This window comes from Globicephala melas, chromosome 9, assembly GCF_963455315.2.
Source record: "Globicephala melas chromosome 9, mGloMel1.2, whole genome shotgun sequence".
In the NCBI taxonomy this organism is placed as follows: Eukaryota; Metazoa; Chordata; class Mammalia; order Artiodactyla; family Delphinidae; genus Globicephala; species Globicephala melas.
The window spans coordinates 11,171,488-11,185,763 of record NC_083322.1 but is presented as its reverse complement, the minus strand read 5'-3'; the positions used below and the strand labels follow the sequence as shown (position 1 = coordinate 11,185,763).

The 14,276-nt window shown below is 45.9% G+C and overlaps 1 protein-coding gene across 4 annotated transcripts in view; it reads right to left on the bottom strand.

Moving 5' to 3' along the window:
- TCAF1 (TRPM8 channel associated factor 1) overlaps positions 1–14,276 on the bottom strand; it is a 45,439-nt gene that overhangs the window by 2,460 nt on the left and 28,703 nt on the right. For 3 of the 4 annotated variants that reach the window (XM_030854083.2, XM_030854084.2, XM_030854082.2), the window contains exons 3-8: positions 7,306–8,300; positions 6,919–7,016; positions 5,575–5,788; positions 5,020–5,259; positions 3,632–3,969; positions 1,687–1,937 (exon numbers count right to left, since the gene is read on the bottom strand). In XM_030854083.2, the coding sequence (XP_030709943.2) occupies positions 1,687–1,937; positions 3,632–3,969; positions 5,020–5,259; positions 5,575–5,788; positions 6,919–7,016; positions 7,306–8,300 (2,136 nt within the window). Of the gene's footprint in view, positions 1–1,660; positions 1,938–3,631; positions 3,970–5,019; positions 5,260–5,574; positions 5,789–6,918; positions 7,017–7,305; positions 8,301–14,276 lie in introns of all 4 variants that reach the window. The other variant, XM_060305189.1, reaches the window with a different exon arrangement.

Sequence of the window (14,276 nt, the reverse complement as noted above, 5' to 3'; positions counted from 1 at the left end):
TAAGGGAAAATAATTCTAGTATTAAGAAATGACACAATAAAAGAATCGAAAGAAAAACATTGTCTAGGTCAAATCTTATTGTCTGTGCATCCATCCAATTCCCAATTAAGCAAATAAAACAGTGCATTAAAGCAACTAAATCAAAAGAAGTGAGCTAAAGGAAAACTGGCTGGATGTACACAGCATTAATCCTGGAGCCCCAACTCTAGCTGAAACTACGAAGAATTGGGAGGTTCTGAATAAGACTGGAAGAAAAGTTAAAAATCTCTGAATGTACTGTAATTAAATGAAATTTGGGTCAGTTGCATCCAGTTATCTTGTTCCAGTGTAAAGGTTCTATTTGTGCATGGACTTTATCTGCCAAACAGCGACAGGAATCTGTGTCACTGCGGAAATATAAACACCATCACTCAGCCGGATGCTCCTTGTTTGCTAAGGATGAACATCCTCATGGAATTGTTCTGGTTTTCAAGCGACTTCCACTCTTAATCAAAGAAGGGATTTTACCTGAAAGATGGAATTGAAGAAGGAGACCAAACCCCAAGCAGCTTTTAAACCCCACTATAAATATAGAGACCTTCCTTTAGATCATAGGGCAATATACCAGAATCCTTTCAGAGTCAGCGTATAAAAGTGTAGGATGGGATAGGGTTAATTCACTGCATCTGTAAATGCCATCTGAAAGTGCAGTCCTGATCTAAAATGATACTGAGTTAATTTGACAGTAACAGTGGCAGCTGACAATTTCTCAGTACCTCCTAAATGCCAGGTACTGTCACTTTTAGAGGCACTAAAATTTAATCCTCACAATAGTCCTATGAAATAGATCCCATTTCATAGATGAGGAAATTGAGTCACAGAGAAGTTCAGGAGCTTGCCCAGAGTCTAACTGGTGAAAGAACCAGAACTTGGATGTGGTAAGTCAACTGTGAGAGATGATGACCTTAACCCCTGGGCTGTGGGAAGAGAATGGGGAGTAGGAAACTCACTACTCTGTGGACCATCATGAAATAAAACCACCCCTTAGAGTGCATGCCCAGTATCCACACTCCTCAGAATGACCGGTCTGTCTTCACCCACAACCCTGTGAGGCAGGGATCTTTACCCTCACCTTACACACAAAGAAATGGGAGTTCAGAGATAAAACGACTTTCCCAAGAGCTAACCCTAGTTATGGGCTCTTCATAATACACCAGACAGCTTTTGGAAAACTACCTAAGACATAAAATATATGAGTCATCAGGGAGCTGTCTGAATATCATGGTAAATTAGTATTTCATTTGGGTTCTATGGTCAGGTTTTTGGGGAAATGATCAAAATAAAAGCCCAGGGAGTCCTCAGGGTGAGAGCCACCCTCTGGGCTATGGCCCACGATGGTGAACCAAGGGCTGGCATAGGAGCAGGGGCCAAAGCTCTCAGCACTGGCCCAGCACAGGGTCAGGAGGGCATCTGCTGGCTGAGAGCAGAGGAATGAGCTCATAAACAGAAGGCTTTGCTCCTGAGGGATTATGATTCCACTTTTTTCTATGTTCTGAACCCACTCCCCAGAGATATGACTAAGATCTAGGGGCAGTGAGCTTGGGAGGGCAAGGCTAGAACCTAAGAGACAGAGGTCGAGGAGTGAATCCCCATCTCTGCCTAACTCCCCAAACCTCTCTACCTGCCACCTCGCTGGGCACTCCTTACATCTGTGTGAGGAGGTACAATTTCATAATATTTTCCTTCCACTCAGGCAGATAGGCCAGGCTGGTTGCCACTTCCTTCTGGATCGGCCAGGCCCAGGCCTCAAAGAACGGAGCCAGGTTCTTCTGCACTTGGTGGGAGAACATCTTCACCCACAGATTCATTTTGTCGACATTGTCTGTGGGCAAGTTGGTCTGGTTCCTATACTCAGTGAAGAGACGGATGAACGGCTCCCACCCAAAGGCCTCCTGGAGCTGGAAAGAGAAGGAAGGAGGAGGATGAGACATCTGATCTACAGGAGACCCAACAAACACTCTAAATGAGTTAACGCGTTTCACCCCTTAAACACCAGTTTCATGTCTATCACTGACCCTCTGCTGTTTTACCTGCCAGCCTCACGTGCTACTCTCATGTTCTGATGACGAGAAGGGCCTCTGAGCCGGCACAGGGCTCAACACAAAGCAGACACTCAAGACAGCTGTGGTGAAAACTGTAGGATTTACTACCAATATCATTATTCACCTATCTCACTAGACCATGAAAGTAGTCACAGGATATTACACGAGGATTTAAAATTGGTTGAAGTGAAAAAATCCACTGTTTTTCATAGTTGCAAAGTTAAACCCCAACAATTAGGGAACTCCCAGCCGTATCCTGACATAATCCACACTAACTGTAGGTCTATGTCAATTTGCAAGGCGACCAAAAACGGCCTTTGGGAAAAAAGGTGAGTCCAGTAGAAGCAGAAGACAATGTATAGTCTAGGTAGCTAGAATTAAGAGTAAGGCATAATTTTGGGAAAAGGCAGCCGTCCCGAGGCTGTTGGAAACAGCCCATGTTAATTTGTTTATTTTTGGCTGTGCTCGGTCTCTGTTGCTGTGTGCAGGCTTTCTCTAGTTGCGGCAAGCGGGGGCTACTCTTTGCTGTGGTGTGAGGGCTTCTCATTGCGGTGGCTTCTCTTGTTGTGGAGCGCGGGCTCCGTAGTTGCGGTGCACGGGCTTAGTTGCTCTGTGGCATGCGGGATCTTCCCGGACCAGGGCTCGAACCCGTGTCCCCTGCATTGGCACATGGATTCTTAACCACTGCGCCACCAGGGAAGCAGTTCCAACCTCAACTTGATTTCACAGAGGAGGAACTTCTGTCCCGATGACAAGGTTAAAGCAGTCTCCTAGCAGTGTCATCGTCATTCTTGTGGCGGAGGGGATCTGCAGTGAGAACTCCAGCAGGTGGAAGGGCCAGAATAGAGTGTGGCTGGCCTGAGACTGAGTTCCAGAATCCAAGGTGATGAAACTCTCCACAGTGAGCTGGGAACTAATCCAGGGACTGGGGGACTGGAACTGGGGTGTTGTGTGATAACTAAAAGGCAAAGGCCACCCCCATGTCCAGTTCAGTGAGGAAACCTGGCTTGCTTATAAGGTGGAAACCGAGGCACAGCCAGGTCATAATAAGAAGACGGTTTACTCACCTAGGGAAAAAACAGCTCCTTTCCCACATATTGTGTGTGCGTGTGCGTGTGTGTGTGTGTGTGTGCACGCGCGCGCACACGCGTCGGGGTGTGTTCAGCTTTAGGGAGCTATTTGAACAGCACAGTTTGGCTTCTGTCTCAGGTATGTCTAGGTTTAAAGCCAGTGACAGCAACTATATTTGTAGCATCACATTTGCCTCTACCAATTTTTAACCTTTCTCAGTGCTTTCTGTCTACTCTCAAAAATCTCTTCAGAGTCCTGGGGTGAAGGGCGGGGCTGAGGCAATTAAGTCCACCTTAGGGCCATGCAAAGTGATGCCCTGAGAAGCATCCTCAACCAGCACCTTCACACCTGGGCGCTGTCAGGACCTCCCCAACCTGGTGTGGGAGGCGGGTCAGCGGGAGGTCCCCCGGGCACCACGCTACCATCTGCTCAGGGTCCCCACTGCGGGGCTCCCACCACCGCCCACACTGGCCCAGCACCTGTAAGTACGTTTCCAGGGCCGTCCATGCGTTCCAGTTTTTCACATTGGGACCCTTGCCCAGGTAGATTCTGACTCTCTTCTCCCGAACTGGGGGCCACAGAGCAATATTGGCTCGTCCTCGAGGGATGCCCAGGACCGTCTCGTGCACATAGACACACCACAGGTTGCAGGTGGCCTCGGTGGTGTGCGGGGGGAACTCCCACTCCTGCCGCTGCTGGTTGCGGCCCAGCTCGTGCACAGGGCCCCACAGCCCCTTGGTTCTGATGAGTTTCTCACTGATGAGCTCCTGCACCGACTCCAGGTGACACATGATGGGGTAGCCTGCGTGCATCCAGCCTGGGAAATGCAGGAGGGGGAAAAGAAGGTTAGAGCGCTCCCCACCCATCTAACAAAATTATTCTCTCTGTTGTATCTCCCAAAACACCCAGTCCCCGCTGACCCCATGACTTCCAGAACCCTGTAATGCTCAGAAAGGCAAAACCCAGAGCCTCCCGGGCCTTCCTCCTTACGCTCTCATTTTGTAATAATGCTTTCATCGCTGCTCTGACTGGCTATGGGAGCCGAGGCAGGTTACAGATCGCCGTTCGTGTTACTATTCAATTTTTCTGTTTCTCTGAGAGTGCTCTGTCTGTGTGAACCCATCATTATACTCTTTTCTCAAAATTAAGAACTTGTGGTTCTCATTCTTTAGACATGGAATTGCCCACGTCGACACTACCTTATAGTGATCATCTACATAAGCCAAGAAAACTAAGGTCCAGAGACATTTCCTTGGTTCTTTAATTTCTATACACCCTTCATTTTTCAGGCCTCTTGACCTGCTGGCAAAGATCTCTTTATTCAGTGCTTTCTCCCAACACCTGTGACCTAGGAAGAGGCCCTCGGTCGGTTTTATCCACTCCTTGAAGTCCCCTGATGGAAGTCTGTGAAAACCCAGCATGTATTTTCTGCACCAGTCCAACTGTTTGATAACATCTCTTGACTAAAACTGTTACATATTTTAACATACTGTGTACATATAGTTCTACGGCCTGCTTTTTATGTGTCATATAAGCTCATCATATTTCCTTATGCCATCAAAATATCACTTTAAATGTCTTCCTTAATGTCCACTGAAGGTATACACAATACATTACTGAACCATTCCATAACCATTCCTAAGTGGGCACTTAGGTAGTTTCCAGTGTTTTGTTGGGGGACACAGCGAGTCTTTTTTTTTTTTTTTTGACGCATTTTTTCCCTTTCCATTTAAATAGCAAGGATTACATTTTATATGCCTTGCCATAAGAACATTTCTACCCTCCTGGCTGCCCACTGCATGGCTGTTGCAAGAAGGAAGGCCCTAAGTGGGGGCAGCATGCAGAGAGGTTCGCCCCAGGCACCTACCGACTGAGATCTGCACGTCGGCAACGATCCTCTGAGGCAGACGCAGGGGGAAAGGCTCAGCCCCTAGCCGGGCCACGGCCTGCATCACCTCGTCCCAGAGGCGTAGCAGCGGCTCAGGGTTCTCCAGAGTGCGAAGGTTTGCGGTTGGCACCGTCAAGATGATGTTGTCTGTAGCCAGCTCTCCCCAGGGACCTGGATTCTCCTGGATACGCCTCTTCCATTCCTCCTGGGATGTCTCCCCTGGAAGACAGGCCACAGCGCTTGAAACTTGTTTCCCCAAATCCCTGACATTAACACGTTCAACTTGAACCCCAGCAGGAGAATACCAATGCCATGAACAGCCACATACCTGCTCTATCCTCCTTCTACAAAGGTCCCATGGATGGGATACAGTTTGGTCTTTATCCCCTCAGCCTCAAAGCTGACTGTAAGGAAGCTTCCCTCCCTTCCCTCCACCAATCCGAATCGCCCTCTTCCCATACCAGGCAGCCCCAGATGACCTCCTCACCCCCAGCTCTCCCTGTCCCTCGGGCTCGCTCCAGGGCGTCCACTCACCTAGCCTGTAGTAGGGAGCATGCACAGCCCCCTTAACCGTGACAGGCACGGAGCCCAGCTTGCTGCCCTGCGGCACAATGATGTACAGGAGGCCCCCCCAGAGGCAGGTTATCGACTTCGTGGGCTTGTCCAGGCAGCAGCGGTTAATCACAAGGGGGCCTCGGAACAGCTTGCTGGCCCTGGTCAGGTCATCGGTGTGGCAGCCAATCTGCACCTGGAGCAGAGAGATCCTCCACCTAGTGACCCTGGGGCATGCACGAGCCAAAGGGGAGAGCGCCCAGGACATGGGGACAGGAAGGGTCACGGGGCCATGAGCCTAGGCGAGTCCAGGCATCCCACCATTTATAAGCCCTGTGCGCTAAACCCATGAAATTGTATCATCCCTCAAGGTCGTATGGACCAGATCGTGTAAATTCACTCTCGGGGCGGGTCAAACAGCTCCACAAAGGGTCACGCTGAGACGCTGATGCAGGGGCACCAGGTGTGGCCCAGATGCTAATTCTGAGGTGGGCGACTCCCACACAGAGTCCCTTGCTGTCTCTGTAACAGCCAGAATCCTGGGCTGCCTATTCCCCCGTGGTGATTCTGGCTCTGGGAAGGGGCAGAGGGGATCCTGCCTTTTGACCTGAGAGGCCCAGTGGGAGAAAACGTGACCGGCTGATGTGGAAGATTGATTCAGTTCCACCTGTTCTCCCAGGCCCCTATTCCTGCGCCAGTGGAGTCACCCCTGTCCTCAGAGGCATCCTGGGACTGCTCTCCCGGGTTTATGCTAAACAAGTTCCAGGACAGATACAGGCACAAAACAGACGCTAACCATCACGATGGCCCACAAGGGGGATGGAGCAGGACGGCAGCTTAACGTTGTGAATACCGTGTGTGCATGTGAAAGTGACAGAGCTGACGCGGACCGGGCAAGCTAGGAACAGTGTATGGTGTCACAGGGAAGAAGCTGGAGTCAGAAGGACCTCATGCTTTGATGTGAAATGTACACGGGGTGGAACGTGGAGTAAGATTTATTGGACTGTGTGCTACGGCACCAGCCATCTGGTACCTTTCTTATTCCCCACTCTATGACATAAGTTAAAAGCACAAAACTTGAGCCAGAGGCTGGTTAGGTTTGAGTCCTGGGCGCTGAAATGTATCAAATCCATACATTTCAATCAATCAGTTAGCTGTTCTGCACCTTAGCTGCTCCATCCTAAGCAACTAAGGGGGTAGAAGTACATGCCCTTAGTGCCAGCTGGTTTTGTAGGAAGGTCAGGTAAGATGCCCACTATGAAAGCAAGAGCATCTGGCTTCCGTATTTGGGTTCCACGTTACGTGGTGAGATGGGGCATGCCTTACCTTCAGGTCAGCAGAGGCAGCGGCTTCAGGCAGCGAGACCTCTATAATTTGCCTCCCGGGTATGTAGAGCCCGGTGCTCATCCAGCAATACCTGGTGCCTGCCAAAAGCAAAGGAAGAGTAGACGTTACCCTTCCTCCGTGATCCCATCGCCACCCAGCTTCCAGAGTCCCTTCACGAGCTCTGCACATCTTCCTGCCTCCGTGCCGCCCTGGCTCTACTCTTCCAAACATCACCGAAAACCTCAACCCCCATCTCCTTGAGAGTGCACGGCAGAGGACGGAGATGGCCTCCTGGGGGTGATCAGATCTGGAGCTGAGCTGCTGAAGTCATCACGACCCATTGCCCTCCAGTTCCCACCCGCCAGGCTCCCACCCCTCATTCCTTACCTGGATTGTTGCAGTTGACCTCAACAGTGATAGGAGATTCCGAGGGGCGCAGGTAGGGGCTGCTGTACATATCCTCAATTTCTGGGACTAACAGAGAGAGGTCGCTTCCAGAGTGGGCCAGCCCAGTGGCCAGGGAGAGCATAGCACCCCTGCAGCAGTCGTTGATGACAGGGTTCTCTCGGGTCGCTACTGGGAGCCGATAGCGACTCAGCAGCTTCCTCAGGAGCCGATGCACCGACATGTAGGCAGGGATCTCCTCTGCGGGGATCTGCAGGAAGGCTGCGCCATCCGGTCCCAGCTTTGCCAACCAGCCCTTCTCCACGTTCCCTCTCTTCCTGCCCATTATAACCTGGAACTCGGCCAGGGTGGAACGGAAGTGATAGGTCCTTATCCCTGCCTTAGGAGTACGAAAGGGCCCAGGGTTGAGGCTTTGGCTGGTGATGCTAATGCCAAAGGGGTTGAGGAGGAGGTTTCCTGGGAACCGAGCCAAAGGGGATACTCCTGGGTTCTTGAAGGCCCACCACCAGGCTTGGGCTCCAACAAACAGGCCCCCGCCCTCTGCTACAAACTCCTGCAGCTCCTTGACCCCCACATCACTCACGGGCTCAAAGCAATAGACACTGGCATCGCTGGTCAGATTGGGCTCAATGCTGCTGTCTATGCCCCCCACTGCAAGCAGCCCACTCAGAGTCCTCAGTTCTGTCTGCACCACGACCTTGCCTCTGCGGCCCGCGTCCAGCCAACGCACAGCATTGAGCAGAAAGGGGCCCAGTTTACCAACGGTGAAAAGGACCTTGTGGCCAGTCACGACCACCCGGCCCCGGCCGTAGCGGGCAGCCGCTATGACACAGCCATGGTAGGAATCTAGCCCCAGGGGAAAGGCTAAAGCCCCGTGCACTAGCAGCTGGGACGGGAAACAGTCCGAGTTGCTGATGTCCAGCTCAGAAATCCCGTGCAGGAGTTCATCTCTGTCCTCGGAGAGATCGTCTTCACAACTGCAAAAGACACACGTGTTCTCTATTACAAAGCGCTCAGAACAGCACCCAGCACATAGCAAGTGTCAGACTTACTAATACCATTTTTAGCTCTTACACGGGAACTGGGAGAACAAAGTGGGCAGACCCGGCCTCACTGGGTATGGAGACTTGTTGGAGGGAAGACAGAGGCACTCGGCATTAATTCTGCTCTTTGTGTGCAAACCCTCCAAAGGAAATCTCGAAAGAAGTCCTGCTGGGTGTACCCAATACCGTATCTTAAATATACTGGGTTTAAGTGTTGGTTTCAGCCTTTGAAACACTATACAAAGAACTGAATGGAAAATCATGGTTTCATCCTTATAAGGAGGCTTGTTTATAATTTCATGCATCGAATTTTCTACAAATAAAGGCAACAGAGAGCTGAGTCAGTCAGTGGCGTTAGTGAAGAATCACTATTATCTCAAAAGGTGGGGCAGGGAGCTGACCGGCCTCAACTCTAGTGGGACCCTCCTGTTACGTGAACCCAAGAGGATTGACTGCCTACACCCAGAATCCCACACATTCGTTGCCGGCTCAACAGGGGTGATACACATCTGTGCTATAAGGTTTTTCTCATCACCACCTGTTCCTATCTAAGGGTAACAAACTCCTATAAGACTATCAGGACACCTATAACCCCCAAAATGGGGGAAGCCCCAGGTAGTGGGATTATGAGGGGGTAAGAGGTAGAGTGATCTCTAAGCTTGAGGTCCCAGAGCTGGTTAAGTCACTCTCGTTAGGTAAATCTCTGGCAACCGTATGGTCAGAGGACGTTGTAAGGAAACACTGAAAAATTTACAGTATTTGTGTTGTACTCTCTGTGGTTGGCAGAGCTGTAATTAACTGATGGGGAAACTATAGTCCTCTTAGCAGGTACATACCTTTCCTGAAGATAAAGGTATCACCCTACAAGATGACTCTCCACCTCCTTGAAGCACTAGCCATTAAAATCATTCAACTAGCTGTTCGTGCCCTGATTCCAAATTTACCAAACAACCTTGTGATAATAATAGTACTTCCCAGGATCATCTGCCTAAAGAAAGAAGTCACTGGCCAGGAAAACCAAAATCTTCTATTTTTTTGTGACATTTATATTTCTCTAGCAACATCCTAGTATATCTTTAATTTGCTGATTCTAAAGCAAAAAACATTCATTTTTAAATTTAAGTACTTTATGCATACAAAATTAAATAGAAAATGTTTTAGTTCTTTTTTTTAATAGATCTTTATTGAAGGTGTGGCACATATATACAATGTAATATTACTCAGCCATAAAAAGAAACGAAACTGAGTTACTTGTAGTGAGGTGGATGGACCTAGAGTCTGTCATACAGACTGAAGTAAGTCAGAAAGAGAAAAACAAATACCGTATGCTAACGCATATATATGGAATCTAAAAAAAAAAAAAAAGGTTATGAAAAACCTAGGGGCAGGACAGGAATAGTGACACAGATGTAGAGAATGGACTTGAGGGCTTGGAGTGGGATGGGGAAGCTGGGGTGAAGTGAGAGTAGCATCGACATAAAAAATGTAAAATAGTATGTAAAATAGTTGGCTGGTGGGAAGCAGCAGCAGCATAGCACGGGGAGATTAGCTTGGTGCTTTGTGTTTTAGTTCTTATCACGAGTTCTGTTCATAAATTTCATGCAATTAATTGTTTTACAAGTGTAGTCAGTGAAGAGGTGATTTACGTTGGTATCAAGGTTTGTACATTAGCCTGTTACGACAAGATGAGCAATACTGAATGTGCAAAGTTAAGACCCAGACACTGCGTCACTAGCAGGACCCTAGATGCTCCCTGCTGAGTCGGAAGCATCGTCAGAGACCTGTCTGTTATTTCTGAGAGCCATGGCTTATATGCAGGGGGAGATAAATGTTTCATAAAAAACTTGAATTGGATTTTTACTTTTCTTTTCCCTCTCTGTTCTGAAATGAAACAAAAGTTATTAAAAAAAGACAATAAAATCATGATAGCACTACATTCACTATATTTCAAGAAGGGTGCAATCAGCAAGCTGGGACAGGAGGAATTTATAGGAAATATAAATCAAATGAAATCAGATTGATCAGAAACCCAAGAGAACAGAAGAGTCTGTAACTGCACATGTGTGAAAGAGAAGATCAAGAAAACAAAAGAACAGGGATTAATCGTCATTTGTGAAAACAGCTATCCTTCCTTGCCTTGTTCTCAATCTCAGGGTATTTCACCATTAAGTATGTTCTTAGCTATAGGTTTTTCAAAGAGGACTCATCACACTGAAGAAGTTCCCTTTTATTTCTAGTTAGCTGAAATTTTGTCATGATTTGACACTGAATTTTGTCAAAGGTTTTTTTTGGTCTGTGTACATCTATTGAATATATATGGTTTTTCTCATTTATTCTGTATTAACAGAATAATTAATTTGATATTTGAATGTTAAACCAGCCAAGCATTCCTAGAATAAGCCTTACTTGGTCATGATGTAGTATCCTTTTTATATATTGCAGTCTACTTACAATATTTTATTAAGAATTTTTGTATCTATGTTCATGAGGGACATTGTTCTGTAGTTTTCTTGTCTTGCAATGTCTTTTTCTGGTTTTAGCATCAGAGAAATAATGTTTTAATAAGTTACAAAAACTTTCCTCTCCTCTTATTTTCTGAAAGAGTTCATGTAGCGTCAGCATCAAAAAAGATACAGTCCAAACCGTAAGCAGTGATTACCTCTGGGAAGAATTAGTAAGAGGCAGAGGTGGAGGACGAAGATCTTTCACTTTTTACTTTGTATACTTTGGGACTATTTCTCTTTTTTCCTGTAAGCATATTATTTTGAAATTGAAAAAAGGAAAATGTGCATAAAAAGGAAAAGAAAACTGAATCGTGACTTAGCAATTTCTCTTCTAAAGTGGCATATCTTCCCACTTGAATTCACTCTCTAAAAACTTCTAATTTATTTTGTGAGAACCAGTTAATACAATTCTACTATACATGGCTAGGACTGTAGTAAGACGCTCAGAGTTAGGTAGGTATGCTCACCCCATCTCGCAGGGCCATGACCCTGACCAACACCTGCAGTTAGCATTCTATCTATCCTAGCAATGACCTCCAAAGACTTGTGGCTCCTTGTTACAAATAAGCTTATTAACATCTGTTCAGGTATTTTTGTTTTCCAAACTTGGGGAGTCACATACACGCTGATTATCTTCAGGAATTTGGCAGTTCTCTTGTTGCATTTCGGCTTATTTGAAGTAGTCAATTTTCAAAATCCTGAAATCTTCATAATCTGAAATTCAAAGACTTTTCTATATAATATCCCTTGGCCATCTTTCAAATTGAAGTAGAGATGTCTATATACATTTATATATGTGTGTGTATATATATACATACGGCATACGGCATCAATTTAGATAACGTTTGCCAATTCAGGTTTCACAGGGGTGTTTTCAAGCCAAGGAGTTTGGAGCATGTGGACATTTCAGAGCATGACCACTGTTCGACATGCTTTTCTCTGCATCTCTGATGACCGTGAATATACAGGGATTACTGAAGACTGAAAACCAGTCTCAATGGAGTAATGGCTGAAATGAGGGCAAGGACCTTCTACTCCAGCACTTCCCATTTAGAGGGAGAAAGAGAGTTGAAAGCACACGCTAAGGTCACGGCGTGCAGTTGCTGGCAGCAAGCCCAGGTTTCCAGGTTCTACCGAACCTTGATATCACAAGCCCTCTTCCTACAACAGTTACTTGGTATTTGTGACTTCCTCCAGGCCTGGTTATTGGAGACGTTTCTGCTCTTCTAATTCTCAGATCTTTGGAAATCATTTTTTTGAAATAAGAAATAAAGCCTGAGACATAGCATATACCGAATAAATTGCTGGCTAAATGAATGGATGAATGAACACACATAGAACTAGAACTCTAACAGAAGCCTGAGATTTGTGTTGAAATGAGACAAGGGCCTTCTTAGCCATAAAACAGATTAAACTATTGTGGTTGATTCTCCCCAAACCTCCCTCAGATCGGTTATCTAATGATATGTTTAATCAGCATCAAGTCCCTTTATCGGTAAAGCCAATTCAGTGTCTAGTCCCTGTTTTGTTAAATGTAGAAAGAGGGTAAAACATGGCAATCCATCATGATGCTGCTGCCTCAGTTTGGTGGATGAAGTAGGAAAAATACCAGTTAAAATATCAATAGCTGGGCTTCCCTGGTGGCGCAGTGGTTGAGAGTCCGCCTGCCGATGCGGGGGACACGGGTTCGTGCCCCGGTCTGGGAAGATCCCACATGCCGTGGAGCGGCTGGGTCTGTGAGCCATGGCTGCTGAGCCTGCGCGTCGGGAGCCTGTGCTCCGCAACGGGAGAGGCCACAACAGTGAGAGGCCCGCATACAGCCAAAAAAAAAAAAAAAAAAAAAAAATCAATAGCTTATACAACTGGAGAAACATACATGACTTGGGGCAAAGCAGCATAATGATGGCTGCCAAGTAATTTTCAGTGTTTGGAAATGATATTCATGACCTCATACGCTTACATTACCACAGCCTGAAGGGTGATGTCAAAATAATTAACGTGTTTTAGGTACTTTGAACATGTTTCTTAATTCATTTAATCCTCACAACCACCCTTAAAGGTAGTCATTGTTAATCCTGCTTTAGAGATGAGGCTTACTTGTGGCTCAAGGTTTTAGAGCAAGCACCAGACAGAGCTTGGGAACTTATTAAATTTGGCCTCCACTAAAATCTGTGCTTTTCCCAGTAGATATGAAATCTCTTACTAGAATCTAGAGTCTTGAAATGAGGCTGTGTTTATGACAATGGATCCAGTGTTTGTTCAAATGAAATACTTAATAGAAAGAAGGTGGGACTGGTTCTGCATTTAAAGTACAATAGCCATTGCCCTCAGATCTGGAGATACAGTGGAGACCTCTGAGGATAAGCGGACGGAAGATTAGAAATTGTTCAGGGAACAGAGTACAGGCAGTGTGGCCACAGAGACAACATGGTGCCAGTGCTCTAAGTGCAGATCATGGTGCTTTCCAGGCAGGAAGTGAGGGCAGTGCCTATGAGACTTGTGTCCTGATATCTGCAGGTATTCTCACCAGGCTAAGTAGATCATCTGGTTTTATTATTTAGGGTTTTATTTTTCCATCATAAAATTAGTAACTTCTTCTGATAAAAATTTGATTCATCTTGATAAGACCTGTGGACAGTTTATTCTTGGAAGGTTCATCCTAATATCTTCTTTAGAATTTAATTTAGTAAGAAATGCACAAGTAGCAAGGTTAAAGCTATCTTAATTCACTCTCACATGTTCAAATATGGGTTTAAAAATAAATAAGATATTTGGGCAGAGTAACTAAACCCACAGGGACTTTCAATGTGAACCTGACAGCCTGTGATGGAAATAATCTTCCTTCTTGAATTCTAATAGAAGCATGTTGGTGTCTAGTATTGCTGAAAATGCGTTGATGATAATGTTATACAGTATTACATAATTACAAGAACACTAAAGAAAGATCCAAATCTTCAACAGTAGGCAAATGATTAAATAAATGAGGTATATACACTGGCATTTGCATAAAATGAATCAAGTATAATTTTAAAGATTACATAGAATGAAAAAGTTTATGAGCAGAATTCAAAATAGTATGTATACTAAGATGACAAGGGAGCAAAATTATGAATGAGTGGGGAAAATAATGTGCAAAGGTGAAAAGAGAGTTGTATTGTGGGTTTATGATTTAATAATTTTAAAATGAAAATAAAAAAAGAGATCCAGCAATGTTGAAAAGGTAATCTAAAAGAGTATCCAATGAAGAAAAATCATAATTCAAAAGTACAGTTGACCCTTGAACAACATAGGTTTGAACTGTGCAGGTCCACTTCTACACAGGTTTTTTTTTTTTCAATACTAAATACCACAGTACTGCACGTTTCGCAGTTGGTTGAATCTAAGGATATGGAACCGAAGATACAGG